Source organism: Lissotriton vulgaris, chromosome 8 (genome assembly GCF_964263255.1).
Source record: "Lissotriton vulgaris chromosome 8, aLisVul1.2, whole genome shotgun sequence".
Classification (NCBI taxonomy): Eukaryota; Metazoa; Chordata; class Amphibia; order Caudata; family Salamandridae; genus Lissotriton; species Lissotriton vulgaris.
In genome coordinates, this window is record NC_141696.1 from 29,030,875 (window position 1) to 29,052,229 (window position 21,355).

Here is a 21,355-nt window from a genome sequence, read left to right on the forward strand (position 1 = left end):
TCATAAATTACAGTTTCATAGTAACGAGGTCCAGTCCTCAACTCTGTTTAGTCCTTTTCGAATGCTGTCAGTTCTTAGGATCCGGTGGAGTTCCACTTTATTCAACAGTTGAGAGATATCACCTCCTCTTGGGGGCGGCTTTACTTGTGTGATCACTGTCCAAACAAAGTCATTCTCTGTGTGCCCTTTTTCCATGAAGTGTTCGACTAGAGGTGCATTGGTGGTTTGGCACCTAATCCGGCTTCTATGTTGTCCCATCCGGAGCTTGATCTTTTGGCTGGTCTGTCCTATGTATATTAACATGCAGGGGCAGAAAATTGCGTACACCACATTTTGTGAATTACAATTTGTAAAATAGTGTCTTTCATATCTGATTGTGCCAAAATTGAATGTTTTGCCCTCTATAGTTGACTCACATGAAACACATTGTCCGCACTTTGCGTGGCCCTTGAGAGTTGGTAAATTCCATAAGTCATTTAAGGTGTTCCTTGGATCAGATTGTGGAAGTGTGGCACAGACCAAATGATCTTTTATGTTCTTTGCTCTTTTGAAAGCGAACATTGGTTGTTCCAAGTTGAGAATGCCGGCATTTAGAACTGGCCAATGTTTCAAAACACTTTTTTTAATGGCATTTGATGCTGGAGAAAATGTGGTCACACATGTAATTCTTTCCTGATTGTGTTTGGTGCGGGGTTCTAATAGTGTCTCACCAGCCAAAAGATCAAGCTCCGGATGGGACAACATAGAAGCCGGATTAGGTGCCAAACCACCAATGCACCTCTAGTCGAACACTTCATGGAAAAAGGGCACACAGAGAATGACTTTGTTTGGACAGTGATCACACAAGTAAAGCCGCCCCCAAGAGGAGGTGATATCTCTCAACTGTTGAATAAAGTGGAACTCCACTGGATCCTAAGAACTGACAGCATTCGAAAAGGACTAAACAGAGTTGAGGACTGGACCTCGTTACTATGAAACTGTAATTTATGAGTATAAATTGTAAATATGACTAGTATTGTTCACTGAGCACCTTCACCCTCCTTGCGCCGCATCACCCTCACCACCACCCTATAACCACCTTGTTATTTATTCAGGCGTAGTCACCTCCCTCTTATGCCTTAATTACAACTACGTTAATCTACCGTGTATTAATGAATTATTCCTTATCGTGATAAGCATTTCACCTCTGAATGTAACCTACCCAGCTGAATTCCCTTAATCCAAACCCCACTACAAGATTGCCGCCGTAGCCATTGACGCCGGCGTGTAGTCCTTTTTCCATTATAATTATGGATCATGTGTCCCAGCCAACTAGCGATCTCCGCCAGAACCCCCTCCTTCAGCCATCATGCTGCACCTAATTGTAAGTACCGCTCCTTGCCCGTTACGTTACTGATAGATTTCCTAGGGCAGACCACTAATGGCGAGTTTTATTTCCCGCCAGATCCCTCAGAAACACTAACCAGGACCAAGCGCGACCTTCGGCTTGAACATGTAAGTGTATCACTGTCCCTCGGCTTCCCCGCAGTTTGTTGCATTCCTTCGGGAGACCTAACTTATCCTCCCCTTGTTTCAGCCTCCCAATTCTTCTCACGGAAATGACACTATCGTGAGTATTCATTTTTAAACCCCTAATCACCTCAAATTGCACGTATTGCAAACACTGGAGCTATTCTGATAGCTTATCCAACTTTTATCTCCTTAGTTTTTAACGCTCCGAGGAAAGCCTACCATGGAGCCACTCTGTTAAATTACGAGGTACTCTCTTCCTATATACGTCGCATCAGGTTGATAATTACGCTTGTTTAGCCATGAAACCTCGCTTTCAAAGCACTATATTATAACACCTCCCACTTCACTGCGCCGATCTTCGAACAGACGTAGCGCCCATTTTAACTCACTGGTCCGCCTGGCGCCCACGGCCACAAGCATGATCACCGTAAATTGGAACACCATTGAAACTGCGCCGCCTTTACTACTCCGAGGTATCCTCACAAGCTCCTCAGATTCACAGTTATTCAAACATCTCCTGTCACTGCGCCGCTTTTCACACCTGAAACGCACACTTGTGCTGGTTCCTTTTTAAATCACTAGTAGATGCCCCATGGCAATTAGTGTATCCGTAGCTTTTCACACAACTTCTGTCACTGCGTCGTTTTTCACACCTGGAAACACCTTTGAATGTTTCTTTTTAAATCACTAGCATGTGCCTCATTGCACTGAATGTATTCAGTTCTTCCACACAGCACTATAGAAATTGTCGAATAGTGTTGTTCAATATGAAATGAATTGTTTTCATGCCTAGTCGTTTCTAATGATTTCTTCCTATTTTTTATTTTTTGTTTCCTTCCTTTTTCCATGTATAATGTAAACTCGCAAAACAAAGGCTTTTTAAATAATTTTCCAAGACAAACATGACATATATTTTTCTGTCCTGATGATGATGCAAGTATTGTGTAACTGCATCGAAACGTCGTCGACCTAAATGCACCATATGTTGATTTGACTACATAAATTCTGAACAACAATGGGTTGCTGAGATTGTATACTAGTCTGTATTACCATGGAATGAGTACAGACCGCCTTTGCGCATTCCAGGTAGTCTGATTGTGGGACAATTGCTGGTAGTCTTCTGTCACCTCCGTGACGCTGGTCTTATGTTGCTGCGGACTGCAACCCGCCTTTCTCTCCCTCTTCTCCCTGGCCTTCCCTGACCCTGTTGTACCTTGCTGGTGGTCTGTGGGGCTTGTGGAGTTCACATTGGCATTTGCGCTCGGTCAGGTAGCATCCATGGTGCTGCCCAAGTTTGATTGTTTCTGGTGTGTTTTTCTTGTTCTGCTTTTATAGTGCATTTTCCCGCCAGAAGCGTGGGATTTGCAGGCCTGTGGCTGGCTTTTGCAGCTTTTTGTATCGCGCTTGGCCTCATCACAGCTTTTTTTGCGTTCGCGTTTCGCATTTTTGCAGTGTGGCATTGATTTTAACACAGCCATTTGATGCATTATCTGGTGACTATCGCATGGTACCCCCGTGCTGTGAATACTTGGTTAACACAGTGTAAATTTCCTGCGATAGACTGCGATGTTGTAGGTTGCGTTAAGTTACTTTTGCGATGATTATCACATGCTCTTGTGAATATTCTCTCTAGTTTTAAAATCATTAATGATGTCTCACAAGTCAGAGAAGTATGAAACTTCAGCCACACAATGTCATTGTTAAGACTAGTTAGGCTTCACTGAAACACTACATGTAAATGTTAACTTTTCCAAAACCTGCCTTCCACAAACTTTAGGACATGCATCTCACACTCTGAAGCATACATACACATATTTGACAAAGCCACACAATACCATGCAATGGTAAACTGTAACATGATCTCATTGCATAGTTACATTTGTGAAAAGGTTGTAGATAAGCTGTTATCTCAAGTCCACTTCTGTCTTATCACGACTGTCATCATTGCACGCCCTGGATCCTCAGTGGGTGGCACCTGCTTGTCTCGTTCATCCTCAATTAGAGGGATGTTCCTACAAATTGCTAGGCTGTGTAGAATGAAGAAACTACAATTATCTGGCACACCTTTTCTGGGGCATATTGGAGGGCTCTCCCGGTCTAGTGGGTATAGATTTTAGAAAAAATAGCTCTCAGTTTTGGTGGCAAACCCCATACATCAGCACATATATCAGATGGATCTCCATCTCAGCTGGTGCAGCCATCTCGTCCGCAGTACCTTGGCTTTCTGACTATCAGAACATGTCCCTTGTTATATTCCAAAACGTGTACATCCCAAAACAGCAGCTGGATGTCTTTGTTATGTGTAGACCGGATCATTGACATAATATTGAATACAATAATATAGAATTACCAAAATATCGAGGAAAAAATTATAGAATACAAAAATATCAAATTCCTATCTACAAACAGGTAAGTACAAAAATATTGAATCAAAAATATGGTATTAAAAAATATAGTTCGTCAAAATATAATTTTTTTTAAATGTCTTAAAAGTAATTTGAAATGTATTAAATAATAAATATAATTAACTAAAACATACTTAAAATACTTAAATCACCTTAAAATTATTAAATAATTAATTTAAGTTATACAAAAACATACAATTTTATTTTTTAAAACATATATGTATATATCAACATAATATTAATAAAAAATATACAATATTTTCACCATAGGATAGTTTGAGGGTAACATTTACTATTACCACTCCTGTGAGTGCAACAGTAGGGAAAACATTGGATAGCGTAGGGGTAAAAATTACTATTCCCACTCCAGTGAGTGCAACAGTAGGGAAAGCGTTGGATAGCGGGAGGGTAAAAATTACTATTCCCACTCCAGTGAGTGCAACAGTAGGGAAAGTGTTGGATAGTGAGGGAGTAAAAATTACTATTCCCACTCCAGAGAGTGTAACAGTAGGGAAAGTATTGGATAGCGTAGGGGTAAAAATTACTATTCCCACTCCAAAAACTGCAACAGTAGGGAAAGCGTTGGATAGCGTAGGGGTAAAAATTACAATTCCCACTCCAGAGAGTGCACCAGTAGGGAAAGCGTTGGATAGTGTAGGGGTAAAAATGACTATTCCCCCTCCAGAGAGTGCAACAGTAGGGAAAGCGTTGGATAGCATAGGGGTAAAAATTACTATTCCAACTCCAGAGAGTGCAACAGTAGGGAAAGCGTTGGATAGCGTAGGTGTAAAAATTACTATTCCCACTCCATAGAGTGCAACAGTAGGGAAAGCGTTGGATAGCGTAGGGGTAAAAATTACTATTCCCACTCCAGAGAGTGCAACAGTAGGGAAAGCGTTGGACAGCGTAGGGGTAAAAATTACTATTCCCACTCCGGAGAGTTCAACAGTAGGGAAAACGTTGGATAGCATAGGGGTAAAAAGTACTATTCCCACTCCAGAGAGTGCAACAGCAGAGAGAGCGTTGGATAACCTAGGGGTACAAATTACTATTTCCCCTCTAGTGAGTTTAACAGTAGGGTAAGTAAAGATTTAATATATTAATAAAAATAAATTAAATATCAATACCAATAAAAAAATAATTAAAAGTAATTACCAATTTAATATTATGTAATAGATAATCAATTAAAAATACAAATAAATATGCGTTATTAAAATTAATTACCTATTATTACAAAGTAATTGCCAATTAACAATTAATTAACAATAAATAAAAAATCAATACCAATAAATAAATAAAAATGATTTACTTTATTACAATTAAATTACTTCCCACCTTATTCACCTATAAACCCACAAACCGCTACAGAAAAAAAATTAACATAATTATCAATTATTAAAATTAATTATCATTTAAAAATTAACAATTAGTTCAAAATGAATACCAATAAATAAATTAAAATATTGAATTAGTTACAATTAAATTACTTCCCACCCTATTCCCCTCTAAACCCATAACCCGCTACAGAAGTAAAACACAAAATTAAATTAAAAATATTTAGTAATTTCTAAAAATTAATATTTAATTTAATATAATTAAATTACTTCCCACCCTATTCCCCTATAAACCCACAACCCACTACAGAATTAAATTACACAAAAATTAAATCACATAAAATTCATTACTTAAAATAAATTACAAAAAATATACACTTTTCACACATATACTAACATACAAAACACTTAAAAAAATTCAATATTATTAAAAATTCAATATATTTTAATACCTATATGCCCATATTTTGACTTTCTATATTTATAAAAATCTATATTAAATTACTTACCTTAAATTCTATATTTTTCACCACTATATTCTGTCCATTCGATATTTTGTCCCTTCTATATTTTGACTTCGATATTTTGGTAATTCTATATTTTGAATTCGATTTTTTGTGTAGTTACTGTCTAGACCACAATGACCTTGCACAGGCGGTATAGCAACATCCCAGAAAAAGAAAGATAATACGTAAATTCTTAAATTTGTTCTGAATTTGTGCAAAATATATTGTGTCATGAAAACATGCATGTACCTTCTTTCTACTTTTGAGCAAAGCAGAAGCAACCTACATTGTGCAAAAGTTAGGCTAATGTAGGGAAAATAGCATTGGCTCCATAGGAAAAATGGCCTTGGGCTCCTTAGGAAACAAACAGCAATATAAAAACATTGTTTATCAAAACAAGGTATTGGACATATTCACACCTCTGTTAATTACTCACAGGGTAATGGTATTGTAGAACAACGGATAAGGGTTTTGAAGGAAGGAATACAACTAATAGAAAAAATTGTTATCAAAGTATCAAACAACTAATGTGGAGATATTGGCCCACACCAAGGTCTAAAGGTTGCATAACTCTGTTTGAAAAAATGAGGGATAGAGAGGCTGTTTGCAACTTAACATATGTTTAAGGCCCTGATATTATATGATGGTCATTATATTCAGGGTTAATAATGGGTTGGTTAATTCTTTTATGCCACTTGTTTTGAAGTTTAGGGGATGCATAGTTCTATGTATTTATTGTCTTCATATGTATATTATTATTATTATTATGTTTCTTACATAGCGCCTGAATCGACCCCCGAAGGGGTATCTCCGGGCTTGCCTTGGGAACCCGTCCTGGCTTTTCCCTGTGAGATAGCCCCTACAGGGCATCCCCAAGGTGAAAGCCAGGCATCCCGCCGCGGGGGGCCATTGTGGAGATTAAGCAAGCTGAATGCCCAGAGTTGCAGAGTGTGAACCCATGATTAGGTCAGGCACCAAAGCGAGAATTATCGAGTCCATGGACATTTGAGCTCAAGACCCTGCCGCCTCGGGGATTGAACCCTGGTCCCGGGTCTGACCTCTGCTTCAGGGTCTGCCTGCTCTAACCAGTGAGCCACACTTCTCCACAGTGTGGTCTTTATTTTAATTTCATTGTTGTAATGGAGGGGAATGTGTGTTTTCTGTGTTGGAGTTCTAGTGGGTGGTAGTTCTAGATCCAAGCTGGAATTCTGGAGATATCAGTTAACCTTGGCTTCCTATCTTTGGTTTTCTAAGTGTTTAATACACTTACCTTTTTGACCACTTTTTGGGCTCCTGTTGATATAAAGATACACAGATATAGCATTACTATTAACGATAACTACATACATTTATGGGTTAAGTTCTAATACTAATAAAGATGAAGTATTGTTTTTAAGAGTAGATATATTTTGGGAAATTAAAAATTGCCAATTAATTCCATGATAAAGAATACCTTACATAAACGATTACATGAAAAAGAAGAACTTAGGCTCAACAGGCCACACTAGGGCAGGAGTGCCTATTCTTTGTGCCTCCTCGGCTTTAGCCACTGTAATCTATAGGCATGCATGCACAGCCAGAAGATAATTTTTTTTTACTCAGTTACCTGCCAGGGTTTAATGTTGCTGTTATCAGCGCAGGCTCCATTACCGAAAGGTCCTTGTCCTGGCTTACAAACCATCAAGGATGTCACAGCATGAGCCAAAGCAAAAACTGCAAGGTAGGTGTGATAACTGGAGCTCAGATCGTTCAACTCAAACTCATTTAGAGGTATTTTGTCAAGTGTCTGCTTCTCAAAGCAGGAAGTTACTGTTCCGCCCTGTGTCAAAGGGGTCAATGTCCCACTTCCATTGGAGGCCAGCCATCTACAGTTAAATGCTTTCTCCCAGAAGAGTTTAATAAATCTATCGTTGGGATCCCGCATGGGATTGAGTCGAGTAAGGAAGTCCTCAAAGCCTGGCAACTTGGTTAATCGGAGGACTAACTTTAATGATCCATTGAATAACCTCCAGGCCTGCTTGGAGAAGAGCCCAAGAGTCATTGTGAAGGATGTGGAGAAGACGAAGGTTTTATCGGTCACGTTTTGTGCAGAGAGGGCCTCCAAGAGATTCTTCACATGGACAACAGAACTGTAGACGATGATCACTTTCACTGCATGACTCTGGACAACATTGGCGACAGTGAGTATCTTTGTTCGATTATATGCAGCATGAGTTTTTTCCATAAACGCCACACATCCATTGTTATGTTCAATTGCTGCCTTCAGGTCTTGTCCGCCTTGCAAACCCAATTCATCATCGGAGATGATCATCCCAATCCATGTCCAGCTGAAGTGCCTCATTAGTCGCACCAGCGCAGTGATCTGAAAGATGTTGCTGGGTACTGTACGCAGGAAGGAAGGGAACTGAGACTTGTCACTTAACATGGGAAGCTCAGACCCATAGCTGATCTGCATAGAAAACATTAGAATAAACATATATACAATGTCACACTACAAATATTTGCCTTTTTTTTTTAAAAGTCCAACAGACCTTCCTAAACATTTTGTGAAGATTTTCAGAACACCTGTTGTATTGTTTAATTTAGCTAACTATAAATCACATGCATATTAGACTTTAAAAATTATACACACCCATAGGAAGGAAATATGGGGGAAAAGTGTCCCTTTTTTGGGAGCCCAGTAGCTTCCTGTGCCCCACTTGCAGCTACTGACATAGACAGAGGCCTGAAGTGTGAGTGAAGGTGATTGGACAGAAGGTGGTATATTCTCCTGTGAAAATGTAACTGGGGCCCTCTCTTTTATAAACTTGAACATTTTTTACTCAAAGTAAGCTGGAGATCCTGCATGCAATTGTTTTCTTCCCATCCCAACTACATTTGTGATAGAAGTTGCCTGATTGGTATGTGAATGGGGTCTAACTTTGAAGGAATATACTCAGTGTTGTTAAAAACACAGACACTCACCATTTTGAAACAGATATGCCTGGTATCACAGGGTGTAAGAACTGTGTTTAACTGTATCATTGGAGACCAATAAGTAGCTTTTGCACACAGGCCTTGCACAGCTAGGAAACATTCAGAAGGACAGTTAGACATTGTAAGGCAGACAGTTCGCCTAGTCATCCTAGGGCCATGACATTTGCTCCCATAGTGCAGAAGCACCCCAATATGAAAGTCTGTCATTCCTCGTGGGGATCTCACTACCTTTGGAGCTTCATATAGGGCAAGAGTTGCATAGAAGGCAGAGATGTTTGCTGAGCGAGCACCCTGTTGGGTTGAATCCACTTTGGAAATATTTCTGTTTTTCAGAAATTAATCCTTACAGTATGGGATTGTTTCTGAAATACAAAACAAAGAGGTTTCTGTTCCCCTGTGAGTTTTCATCCGGCACAAATGAGTCATTGGTATTCTTCCTGTTCATGACAGCCAGGCTTTTTCCAGTTGGTCCTCAACAGAATAAGTACATCAGAAGGGCTGTCTTAAATACTGTGCATCTTATGATTGGCTTATAGACTGCTTGCAGCAGAAACAGCTGAGGCTCACCACCAATAAATGAGGGGGAAGCTGGAGTCTGAAGGAGTTTTCACTTCACTAAATAGCTTTAGCCATTACAGTTGCTAACACACATGATATAATGACCAGTCATGGTACCCTGTTAGGTTTATGTGATCTGCATGTAGGTTTGAGTTTAGCATTTGTTGGCAGTAATATAACCAAGATGACATTTTTAGTCCTTGCAGTGAGTGGAGTAAAATATAAATATATGTGACATGAGGAATACCTGACCCATGGTTGAAATCGCAACACATTTCACATCTCAGTAGGTTGACTGATCAATTCTTTATAGTATACATTTGATCAAACCAATTGAAATAAGACACAAATCATTGTGCATTAATGAAATATGAGGTATTTTTAAAACATTTTTAAAAAACATATACTTTTTAAAATCAAGTTGTGTCTCCTCCAGTGGAAGTACTGTTTGTGATGATCTTTGTCAGTGACTTTTTTCCTTAGGCAAATAGGGCGTGAGAATGTCTTGCGCAGCTCCAAAAAGTTGAGTCACACACAGAGCATATGTTCAGTAGTTACATTGTTAGGATGCTATAGACAGGCAAAACCTTTCTTTGGTCTCACATGATGGCCACTTCCCTTTAAACTGAAATATAGGGGTATTCAATAATCTTAAGCTTACTCAAGATGCTAATGTTTGAGGGTGAATTGCGTAATCCAAATAAAGTTGTCTTTTCCATGTAAGTCAGTTGTAAATCAAGTCAAAGAAACTTTATTCGGTGATTAAAAAACACCATAAAAGCACATTCATATTTACACAGTAAAAAAGTCATTAAACGTTTCAGGGTTCTTTGTACAGTGAATTTACAAAACATAAATACAACAATATAGCCATATTTAACACTTAAAAGTTAGAATAAAACATGTCAGTCTTCTCCTCTAGTAAGCCTTAAACGAAGTGCTACCTTAATAAAGTTCATAATGCTACACAGTATTAAGGGTTCTTCAGCTTTCTGTAAGAATACTAGTGCCTCCCTAGCGTGAACCAAACTAACTTGTTTCAAAATATTTACAAGGTATCTGCGTCCGGGCATTGAGTAAAAGGGGCAGAGTAAAACAAAGTGAAGGGAGTCCTGCGGAGACCTGTTGTCGCAGCCGCAGGGCCCCTTCTGTTCTATTGATGTAGCAAACCCCGCTGGTGATGCCAACATAAATGGGAGTAGGTTCAATCTGAAGCGGCACATCAGGAACCTATCCTGTGCATTATACATGAGGAACAAGTATGGCTCCATACCTTCCACGCTCCTCACTAGGTGATGGGCCCTCACTGTCTTTTTGCACCCTTCAGCCTCATCTCTGCGTAGGTTTTTCCGCTCTAGGAAAATTCTCCCTACATGCAGTTTATTCTGGGCTACAATAGTTTCAGGATGAGTAAAGAGTTTCCCGAAACCTAGCTCCTCTAGGGTATTCTTCACATAGAGGAGCCAGGGGATGCACATACACTTGTCCCTCTTTAGGCAGTCCGATAAAATTTCTCTACTAAGTGTCGCATCAGGATTGACCCAAATTTTTAACCAAGCGATAATAGGCCTCAATTTTATCAGATCTTCTATATATGGTCTCCCTAGCTCCCTATGGGCAATCAAACCAGCAGTACTTTGTGGTACCTTCAAGAGTGATTTCAGATATTTATTTTCTTCTCGTTGGATGCTAGTGGTATTGACGAAGCCCCATACTTCTGCCCCATAGATTACCTTGGAGCATGATACAGAGCTATACAGGTTTAGCACCTGTTCCGGGGACCATCTTCCTAGCCTCCTGCCATAGCTAGCAATTGCCCCGTTAGATGCTATCATTTTACCACAACGTTCCTCCACCAAGGTATCAAACCGCAGGGCACCATCAAATGTTACACCAAGGTAGGGAAACGTTTTAACCTTTTCCACAATGTGGCTCCCTATTTTGTATGTGAATTTAGAGGTGGTTTTTGTCCCCGCCAGGAGCACGTAGGATTTACTCAGATTTACAGAAAGGTCCAAGGCACTCATGAACCTAACAAATCCGTCAATCAGGGTTTGTAGGCTCCTCGATGCGATCAGTACCGCGTCATCTGCATAAAGCAGAACAGGAATATGACGCGACCCAACCCTTGGGCAATCTGCCTTCAGACCTAACAGGAACTGCTCCAAATTATTAATATAAAGGGAAAACAAAAAGGGAGCAAGAATGCAGCCTTGCCGGACTCCACTCATACAGGGAAAAGAACTAGTCAGTCCCCCCTCCCTATTAAAGCGGACCTTGGCGGTGGTGTCACTATGCAATTCCCTCAATATATTAATTAGACCACTCTCTATCCCCATACTAAGCATCATGCCCCACAATTTTTCCCTATTGACGTGATCGAATGCTGCTGCCAGATCCATGAAACCCATGTAAATGGATTCATCACTAGCCATGGTATACTTGGCAGTCAGCATATAAAGGTTCATGCACTGGTCACTAGTGGACCTCCCTGCCCTAAATCCGTATTGAGTGTCCGAGAAGATGTTTTTTTCCTCGGTTCACTCGGACAGTCTATTAAGGATTGCCCTCCACAAGAGTTTTGCTGACACGTCGATCAGGGAGATCGGGCGGTAGCACTTTGGGTCATCCCTGTTGCCCTTTTTGAAAATCGGCACAATTACTGCCGTGGACCAAGACGGGGGCAGACCATAGATAATAGCAGTATTTATAACCCTTGTCATTAGGGGAGCCCAGAGTTCGATTTTACTCAGAAACAAATCAGGGGGGATTCCGTCAGGCCCCGGAGCTTTATTTTTAGTCAGGCCCTCGATCCCTGCAATGATCTCCTTAATGGAGAATTCTACCAATGGAGCCTCAGTTGAATTGGCCGGTAGGTCTACAGTAGAGCCAGGCTCATGGTTATACAGGCCCCTATAGTGGTTGACCCACTGCTCTGGGAGAATATTGACCCCTATATCCGGGGTGTCTTTTTCCTGGAACGTTGGGTTATTGATTATTTTCCAGAAACCTGCTAGGTCCTTTCTTTCCCCCGCTTCTCGTAGATCTGCCCACGCTTCCGCCTGCAAGGCGAGTTTCCTCCTCTTAATCTCCTTTTTATAAATTTCTCTGCATTCCTTAACTTTGTGGGGGACTCTTGGTTTAGTTTTAAGGCAGCTTTTTAGCTCCCTCAAAGCTTTGGAGCATTCTTTATCGAACCAACGGGGATTCCCGTGGTTCTTGAGTGGCGCACTGGTCTTTAGTAAGCCATTGACCAGATTAGCGATCAGTTGTAAATCATTTGAGGCTCCTTACGATGTCGGGAGGAATCACTTCCGCCCAAAATCGCTATGGTTATTGGACTGATCAACACCCAGTCGGTGGTCCAGACCACTTCATTAGGTTGTTCGGTTGTATTCCTACATTTTACAATGGGAGCATGCATTCTGGTCGTAAACCGGCCGGAATGCATGCTCCCATAGTAAAATGGAAGGTTCGGTACTTCCCTGCACCCAGAGGTAGGAACCTCAAGGTGCCTGCCACACGATTCAGGGATCAAGGTGAGTGCCCCTTGGCCACCAACTGCAGACCGTGCACCGAAGGGGCCCTGCTGTGCCCCAAAGATGCTTTCCAACATGATTTCCATGTCGGACAGGCCGGCATGGAAACCATGTCAGAAAGCGTCATGGTATCTCAAGGATGAAATCACCAACCCTTGAGATCACTACATAGCTTCCAAATGGCAAACAGGCTCTCCAAACCTTTCAGATGTCAGCCAAAATACCTGGTCAGTTTCCTTTTCTACCGCCTCCATCCTAATAAGGCATTCGGAAAGAAAACCGAGCAGCTTATTGCATCATCACCCCACACTTTTGCCCTAATGCTTATGGTTATGACTCTGAAAATAGTCTGGAGTCTGCTGTCCAGGCCTCAGCACCAGTGCTCTCTAACTAATCATGATGTAAGCGTATTAGCAAAGACTTTAACTCCCTTATAAGTCCCTAGTAAATGGTGCCATGAGTACCTGGGCATGGGAGTTAACAGGTTTACCAGGGATCTAAGCACTGTTTATGCCACAGTGAGTAACCCAAATAAGCAGATGACAGCAGGCCTGCCATTGCAGACTTTGCAAACTGCTCCAACTCTACTTTGCTCTCACCCTGAGATCCAAGGTTAAAGCACTATTTTTGATACATCTCAGTCATTCGTAAAATAGCTCTCCAGATCCCAGGGGGCAAGGTGCATTATATTTAGGTGTGGACCAATTAATATCTCTGTCAATTGAGGGTTACTATTGGTGAGCCATAGGATAACATGGGCTGGCACATTGGCATACCTGAGGTCGCCACCTCCTTTATGGTCCTACTGAATGTGGTCATGTTTGATATAAAACAATTTACCTCATCACCCAAACATGATTCAAATGTTATATTTAATGTGACATGCAACCAGGTGGATACATTAGAGTATGGCCACCTGGTTGCCTCAGCCTTTCCTGTGCCCTGGCTGGCAGGCTGCTACTGCCAAGACAGGAATCTTACCTCTTGTCAGGAAGTGTGAAAACATCCAGGTGTCAGAAATAAACGCCTGCCTGGGAAGGGGGTGACACCTTCCACCCTGACAGGATAGCTAGTGAAGTGGCACATCAAGGCAGTGAACTTCAAATCATGCACCGCCTCTCAAATGCATGCAGGTGAGACCCCCTCATTCACCTAGCACATTTATACCTGGTCAGAAAGGAAAATGATATAGTCAGTAGTCATACACACAAAGAAGGCTAGCCATACCCCTATGGTGGGGTACCTTATTGGCGTAGCTGATGAAGGGTTCTGCTGTTTTTAGAATTGGTAAATAGAGGGTTCTCAGGAGAAAAGGAGAAACACACCCACTGGATGTGTTCACCTCAAGAGTGGATTAGCTGCTGAGGCAAGTAACCTATTGACCACTTGTACCCACACCCCTAACACCCTTAAATCTAAAATTTAATGGCCACCCCTTGTACCAGAACCTCAGATCTGAGAAGACTCACAAACTAGGACAAAGAAGAGACCCATGTGCGTGACTTCAGGACATGCATAAAGCAAAAGCATGATAAACTGCTACTGTGGCAACCAACCCGAAACTGCAAGCTTGCGACCCGTCCCGGACCAAGGACTGGCTCCCCACACAGCAGGACTCCTTTAAATGCCAAAGGCAACTTCAGACTCCTTTAGACAGGTGTCACTAGTGGACCGCATGTGAAACCATGCATTCAGAACTAAAGAATTGCTAGCCATCTGGCCCTTCCAGGTACCACCCAAAAGTAGATCGTCCACTGCGTTGTGGGTAATATAGTCCTGAGCTCCAGCAAGCCTCAAGCAACTATCTCTTTTCTGTGGAACTCTGGTTGTCAGAGTATCATCTAGCTGACCTTATTGCTACCATCTTTGCTTGACACTGCAACCCTATGGAACTCTGCAGCACCTTTAACCGGCCACAATAGTGTTTCCATGTTGCATCTGTTTTCTCCCCAGCACCGTCTCAGTGGTAAACCCACATCTCCCACGACTCTCACCTCAGGACCAGTGGACACTTAGCTCAACTCCGCAGGCGAGCCTCTCAGGCCAGTCGAATTTGAACTGACTATTGTGCCTTGGTCCTGTGACCCGCATACTGTGCCCCCATGGGTTCCACGGTACTCGACCTGCAATGACTGCTTGTCACTAGTGCTTTACCCAATGATACCATTTTTCTGTAGTGAGAGGAAATGATTTATTTTTGCTTTTACAATCCATTACTCTTGTTATATGCATCCCATTGTTTTTGTTTTGGTGTCTAAACCAATATAGAAATCTGCTTTATTTGTATAAATTGGTGCTGGATTACCTTCGAGTTATGTCAATTCAATATCGTCCATGTGGGTACGTGTGGGTACTTTAAAATACTTAGCACATGTTTATCTAGTAAAGTCTGACTAGGCTGTGCTAAATATTTATTATTATGAATCCAAGTACCATCTTAGGGTATAAAGAGCAAGAATCTGTGCACACTCATTTGGCTACCTGCAGCCAAGTGTTGAAACGCACTCTTTCTCCAAACTGAGCCATCAGAAAATAGTTTTCCAGAAAAGATTGAAAACCTGGCTCTTTCAGTTGTGATGCTTAAGTACATAACGACCCTCGTCTATAGTCATTTTGTTTTTCTTCCAGCCTTTCTGGAGAGTGACTTCCAATGTACCAGGCTCTTTATAAGTGACTAGCAGCCCGTCCCGACGTTGTCTGGGTATGAATTGCTGCCGGCCAGTAGTATATTGTTTTGTCGGATTTCGTTTTGATAGCATTTCTGATCTGTGACAGGCCTGTGAAATGCTCCGATTCACAGTGCACTGCTGATGCACTTAAGAGTGCGCGTTCAGTAGTGTGTGAACTCGAGTTTCCCTACTTTATTTTTCCTTGCAATATTATATAGCGCAAACTCGACAACATGGCATGAGCACAATTTACATTACAGAAGAACACATTCATTTGTGGTAGGCATGGGGAGACAAAGGGATTTGCCTGGAATCACAGGATGTTGAGCTGATGCCGAGATTCGAAAGCAGCTCCCCAGCTCTAAAGTTCGCAATTCTAGAACTTGTGGCAGAAGGTGTGTCTAAAAGTGTATGTCGGTGCTGGCCATCAATGAGAGAGACCTGTGCATTTTTCAAATGGGTGGTGAAAAAATATGAGTATGTTGCTGGAGATGTGGGCCGCCATGCCACCAATGTACTTAGCGAGGGAAGGGTAAACACCCAGTATTCCTCAACTTTCTTTCCGCATACCATCACTTCTCATACTTTCATTACTAAAGTACCATGACTCCGCAATGCCATTATAAAGCATGGCATTACATTTTATATGCTTTTATCACGCATACATTTACAACGAAATTCGTTGTAAATGCATGAATAGTAAAAGCATGTTTTTTTAATGTTTGGATAAGGTAAGCATGGGTATAGGGGTATATGTTTTGGGGTACTGAGGTATATGTTTTGGGGTGTTTGGGTATTTAAGGGTTGAGATATAGTTTTGGGTTATGGGGTACAGGGGTACTTTTAGGGTTTAGGGATAGGTATGGGTTTTGGGGTACAGGTGTATTTTTAGAGTTCAGGGCTAGGTCTGGGTTTTGGGGTATAGGGGTATTTTTAGGGTTCAGGGGTAGGTTTGGGTTTTGGGGTACAGGGGTATTTTAGGGTTCAGGGGTAGGTTTGGGTTTTGGAGTACAGGGTTATTTTAAGGGATCAGGGCTAGGTTTGGGTTTTGGGGTACAGGGGTATTTTAGGATTCAGGGTTAGGTTTGGGTTTTGGGGTACAGTGGTATTTTTAGAGTTCAGGGTAGGTTTGGGTTTTGAGGTACAGGGGTATTTATAGGGTTCAGGGCTAGGTTTGGGTGTTGGGGTACAGGGGTATTTTTAGGGTTTAGGGATAGGTTTGGGTTTTGGGGTACAGGGTATATTTGTAGGGTTAAGATGGGTTAGTGTTTAAGGGTGTTGGGGTATTTTAAGGAGTAAGGGTGGGTTATGATTATGGGGTGCAGGGGTATTTAAAGGGAGCAGGGTGGGATTAGCACACAAGTTGAGACATGGCATGAAGGGCGGAGCGTACCACACGCCCCCAGCGTTTGTCACGCCCCCAGCACACGCCCACAGCACAATGCAGACACGCCCACAAGGGACTACTTTGCTGGCACGGTTCTTTTACCTTTTAAATGTATATGGTGGGCGTCTGCATAGCCTATGTCCTTCTGCTGCAACTACCCTTTCCAACGCTGTATTGGGTGTTGTGATTGGTGCTGTGGTTCCTGAGATTACCCGCCTCAAAGGTTTGGGCTCTCTCTTTATTATATTAGTATGGACTATATTAATGTTTTTATTATTTTTACATGACGAGGTCTATTCATCACTATATAATTCTCCACTTTCCTACAGTTTAGGTATTTCATGAAGGGCTCCTTAAAGGAACAGAGGCAAGAGTTTGGTTGAAGCAGCAATAATCATTGGTCCATTTGCACCTCCTTCCCCATAATTCCTAGATAAACATTTAATTACCCACATGTTTCTGAGCTTTGTTAGAGCAATTGGTAAAGTGTATATTCCGTGTATCTTTTTGTCGATCTGTACCAAAAGGTAAGTAAATTGTGGCCAATTAGGTGACTTCCTAGGTCCCAATTAAATCTTCATTCATCAATAGACATATTTGTCTGTCTTTTCATAATTTGTTGCTGTCAGATATTTAGGTTACTGTATTACTGGATTCAGTTTGTCTTTGCAAGCTTTGTTAGAGATAGGTTGGCTGCATGTACATGACTTCCTCCAAGTTAGGGATTATCTCTGTTACGGTGACTCAAGAATTCTGGTAGGTCAGCAACATATAGGGAACAATGAGAAATGTTTTACTTGCACCCCTTTATAGATATGTAGTGCAATCAATGACATAATAATGTTTGGTTGACTCCCAGGATGATATCTGGGTCATAAGCATGGTTTTAACAGGTTGAAAGGTCTATGTAGTATGCAAATAGTGTTATTTATTTCCTAGTTTTGAATGCTTTGCTAGTCTGGAGTGATATTGCCAGCATTGTTACCTGATTGAATTTACCTAAGTCTTCATTGTCCAGTGGGTTCGAGAAGTAAAGGGATGTTCAGTAGAAATCTTCCCATTACATTTATCAGTGTAGTTAAATCTTTGCTGCTCAGTCCATTTCCTGGTTCAGGTCTAGGTTGGAGGTTGGATACTTCCTAGGGTTGAAGAATTTAGGGCATATCAGCCAGGGCCGGCGATAATTATCGCCAGCTACCGCTGAATTTTATCGCTGAGATAGCGTGCTATCAGCAACGCTTATCCAGCTATAATCGCACAACGTTTGGCGATAGCTTGATGATAGGACAGGGCAGACTTAGCCATGATATCCACCGTCCTTTGGATATAATGGCTAAGTCAGATCAAAAGCAGGCGTAAGAAAAGAAGAGATAAGCGTGGTTAGCACTACTTTCCTTATCGCTCTGCAGGTTAGTGCGAGGCTAGTACTTGGAGAAATGTTGGTTAGTGACATTTCTCACATTATTTTAGGGAGGAACGCCCACTTTGCATTTTATTGGAGTTGGAAAGCTGGGCGTTAAGGGAAAGGGTGCTGAGGCAAGGATTCACACGATAGCATGATCTTGCTAATAGTGTGATACACTTATCACCGCTTTCCGGCTGAAAACAGCCACTAAAGCAGCAAAAATTGTCTTGATGATATGCCCCTTGGTTGTTATTGAGCATGATGTTATGTAGACAAGCCACAGTGAACCTTCTTTGATGGGACCCTTTTTATTAATTATGCTTTAGTTGCCAGAAATCAAATCCATCTTTACCTTTAATTGCTTGCTGAGGATCGATCCATTCGGTCTCATTTAAAAAAAAAAATTAAGAAGCTGTTCCATAGAGAGCCCTCTATTTTGTGAATCTCCTGGTCCCTTGTGGCTGGTAATTTTAATAATCACCTTGAATGTATTCCTGTGATCTCCTTTCTCAGTTTGAATAAACATTTCTGTTTTAATATGAGGATTGTGATGCCCTTGCTTTGCACTGATCACTGAGGATAAGACATTAAAAATGTTCTTTGGGGGGCACTCACATTCGGACACCAATCAACAGAAGAGTGGTAAGAGTGTGGCATGTAATTGGTGTGCATTTTGGAGCACACTGTCACAAAAATAGCCCTCCACTGCTACTATCAGTGTGAAACAGCACAGTTTTGCCGTCTTCCTGGTTGAAGCCAGCCTGCCTCCCAGCTCGCTACTTTTTACCCAACTCCAACACTTCTCACCACCCAGCGCTTCTCCCCCCTCCCAGGACTAACAAACACAAAGGTGGAATTACCATAATCTACAAGGACGTCAATCGCTGCACTACCGCCTCATACGATTTAACCCTTTCAATTTCTAAACTTCACACAGATGAAAAATGTTCCATCAAATGTTCCCTCACATGCAGACCACCTCAACCACCCCCCAACTTCTGCAATGCCAACCCCGACCTCATCAGCCCACTCATCATTGACTACGAACACTACATTGTCCTAGGGGATCTTAACTTGAATCTTAATAACCCTTGTAACACCAACACAAATGACCTCCTGGAAAGCATGAGCAACATCAGTCTCAAACAACCTGTCATTGACCCCTCCCACATCGAAGAACACATGTTTTATCGCATTTTTATGTTCAACAAATCAAGTGCCGCCACGTATTGTAACTCATCTGGACCGACCACTATAGCGTCCGATTCACCATCGCAGAATCCACCAACACTGGCACCTTGCCCCCCAGCTCCATGTGCAGAAACTAGAAAAAGATATCAGAAGGTCAGTGGAACAACTCTCTCAACTCCTACCTCATTGATACCACATCCAATCCAGAACAGGCTGCAAAGAACTTCTCCCATGGGCTCACGGATTGTGCCAGCACAGTCGCCCCTGCTAGGCGCCTAACCTAATGCCCCAACCAGATTAGCCAGCTGGTTGACTGTGGAGCTGATATCCACCAAATGCAAGTGCTGGTAACTAGAAAGAAAGTGACAGACCAGCAAAAAGACAGAAGACCTTACTAATTTCAAGACAGCACTCAACCAAGACCAACGCCTCTTGAGATATATCAACATAAATTCCAACAACTCCATGCTTCACCAGTACCCATGAGGGAAGGAGGGTTGTGCCGGATGAGCCCAGCTGCAAATTTAAGACAAAAGAAATCCCACGCGACTAAGAAAACCCTCACTCAGACTGTGTAGATGCAAATAGATTTGCTTCCAAACATGACGTGTTTCGGCCACAACCCTGGCTTTGATCACATATCCACAAATGACAAAGCACAGTGCTTAAATGCATGATCAGAAATAGAAAACAGACTGCGAGTAAATCTTTCAAACAATTCATGTTCCGCGCTATGACCTGAATTTATACACAAAGCAAAATTTAAATATTTAGTAAGCTTAAAAATATTAAAACATAGTAAGCCTAAATATATAGATCGAGGGTCTCTGATATGGTAAGCTGCAAAGGATAACTGCTATGATACAAAAGCGGGAATGCTAATTGCTTTGTGTATGTGTGTATGAGTACATATTTCTATGTAGTATTAAATGTCACCTTAATTTATTAACTTTACATTATATTAACATTATATATTACAATATTTAAGCTGTACTAACACATACACTATATATATGTATAGATATTAAAAATAAATGTATTGTGATATTTTTTAACAATATTAGTGTGAAACCATCATTTTTTAAAATATTTTTGTACTTACCTTCCTAAGTTTAGGAACATTTTATTTTTGTGATCCATATTTTGGACACAATATTTCTGTGTCACAATATTGCTGTGATCAATATTATGTCAGTTTACCATACACACTTTATAAATGATGGTGGTGCTCCTTCTTGGGCACCACAATATATGGCCTCATGCTGCATACATTTTCTTTCTTCTTAGTACCACCGGGGGCACTCACATTACTTTGTCCTCCAGGATGCTTCTGTGTTGCACCTGCTCTGCTCCACAAGCCTTTGCCACTAGGAGCAGGAGGTAACACAGTCTCCTGGATCTTCTATCGTCTTCTTCTGTCCTGCGGGGACGGGGTTTCTCTGGACAATTTCTTCTTGAGCCAGAATCCGAAGAATATAGTTAATCACTTAGAAATACAACATATTTGCTTTAAGTGGTATTGTCACCTAGTTCAACCCATACTGAAAGTTAACTAACAAAGTTTGGTTTGCTCTATTTCACAGAAGAGTATGTGGGAGTTCTCAAGTATTGTATTTACAATTATTATATATGTTTCTGAATGAATGTTTGTGTGGGAGTTGCCAGTGGCATAACCATGTTTTAAAATGATTATAATTATGTCTTTAGAATTGGTTTTGGATAGTACTATTTCTTAGGCAAATAAGTTGAAAGTCTTGTGTAAATGTCAGTTGTGGCTGCCATGCCATAAACACTGATGCTGGCCCAACCCATCCCTCTGTCGCCTGTATCCGCCCATAGAAGCTGATCACTGAGAAGCGAAGACAGACAACAG

General features: G+C 41.4%; 1 protein-coding gene across 1 annotated transcript in view; it reads right to left on the reverse strand.

Annotated features, from left to right (window-relative positions):
• LOC147693291 (extracellular calcium-sensing receptor-like) overlaps window positions 1–21,355 on the reverse strand; it is a 52,966-nt gene that overhangs the window by 12,962 nt on the left and 18,649 nt on the right. Inside the window, exon 2 of the mRNA XM_086935900.1 lies at window positions 7,364–8,206. Coding sequence (XP_086792026.1) covers window positions 7,364–8,206 — 843 coding nt within the window. The remainder of the gene's footprint in view (window positions 1–7,363; window positions 8,207–21,355) is intronic.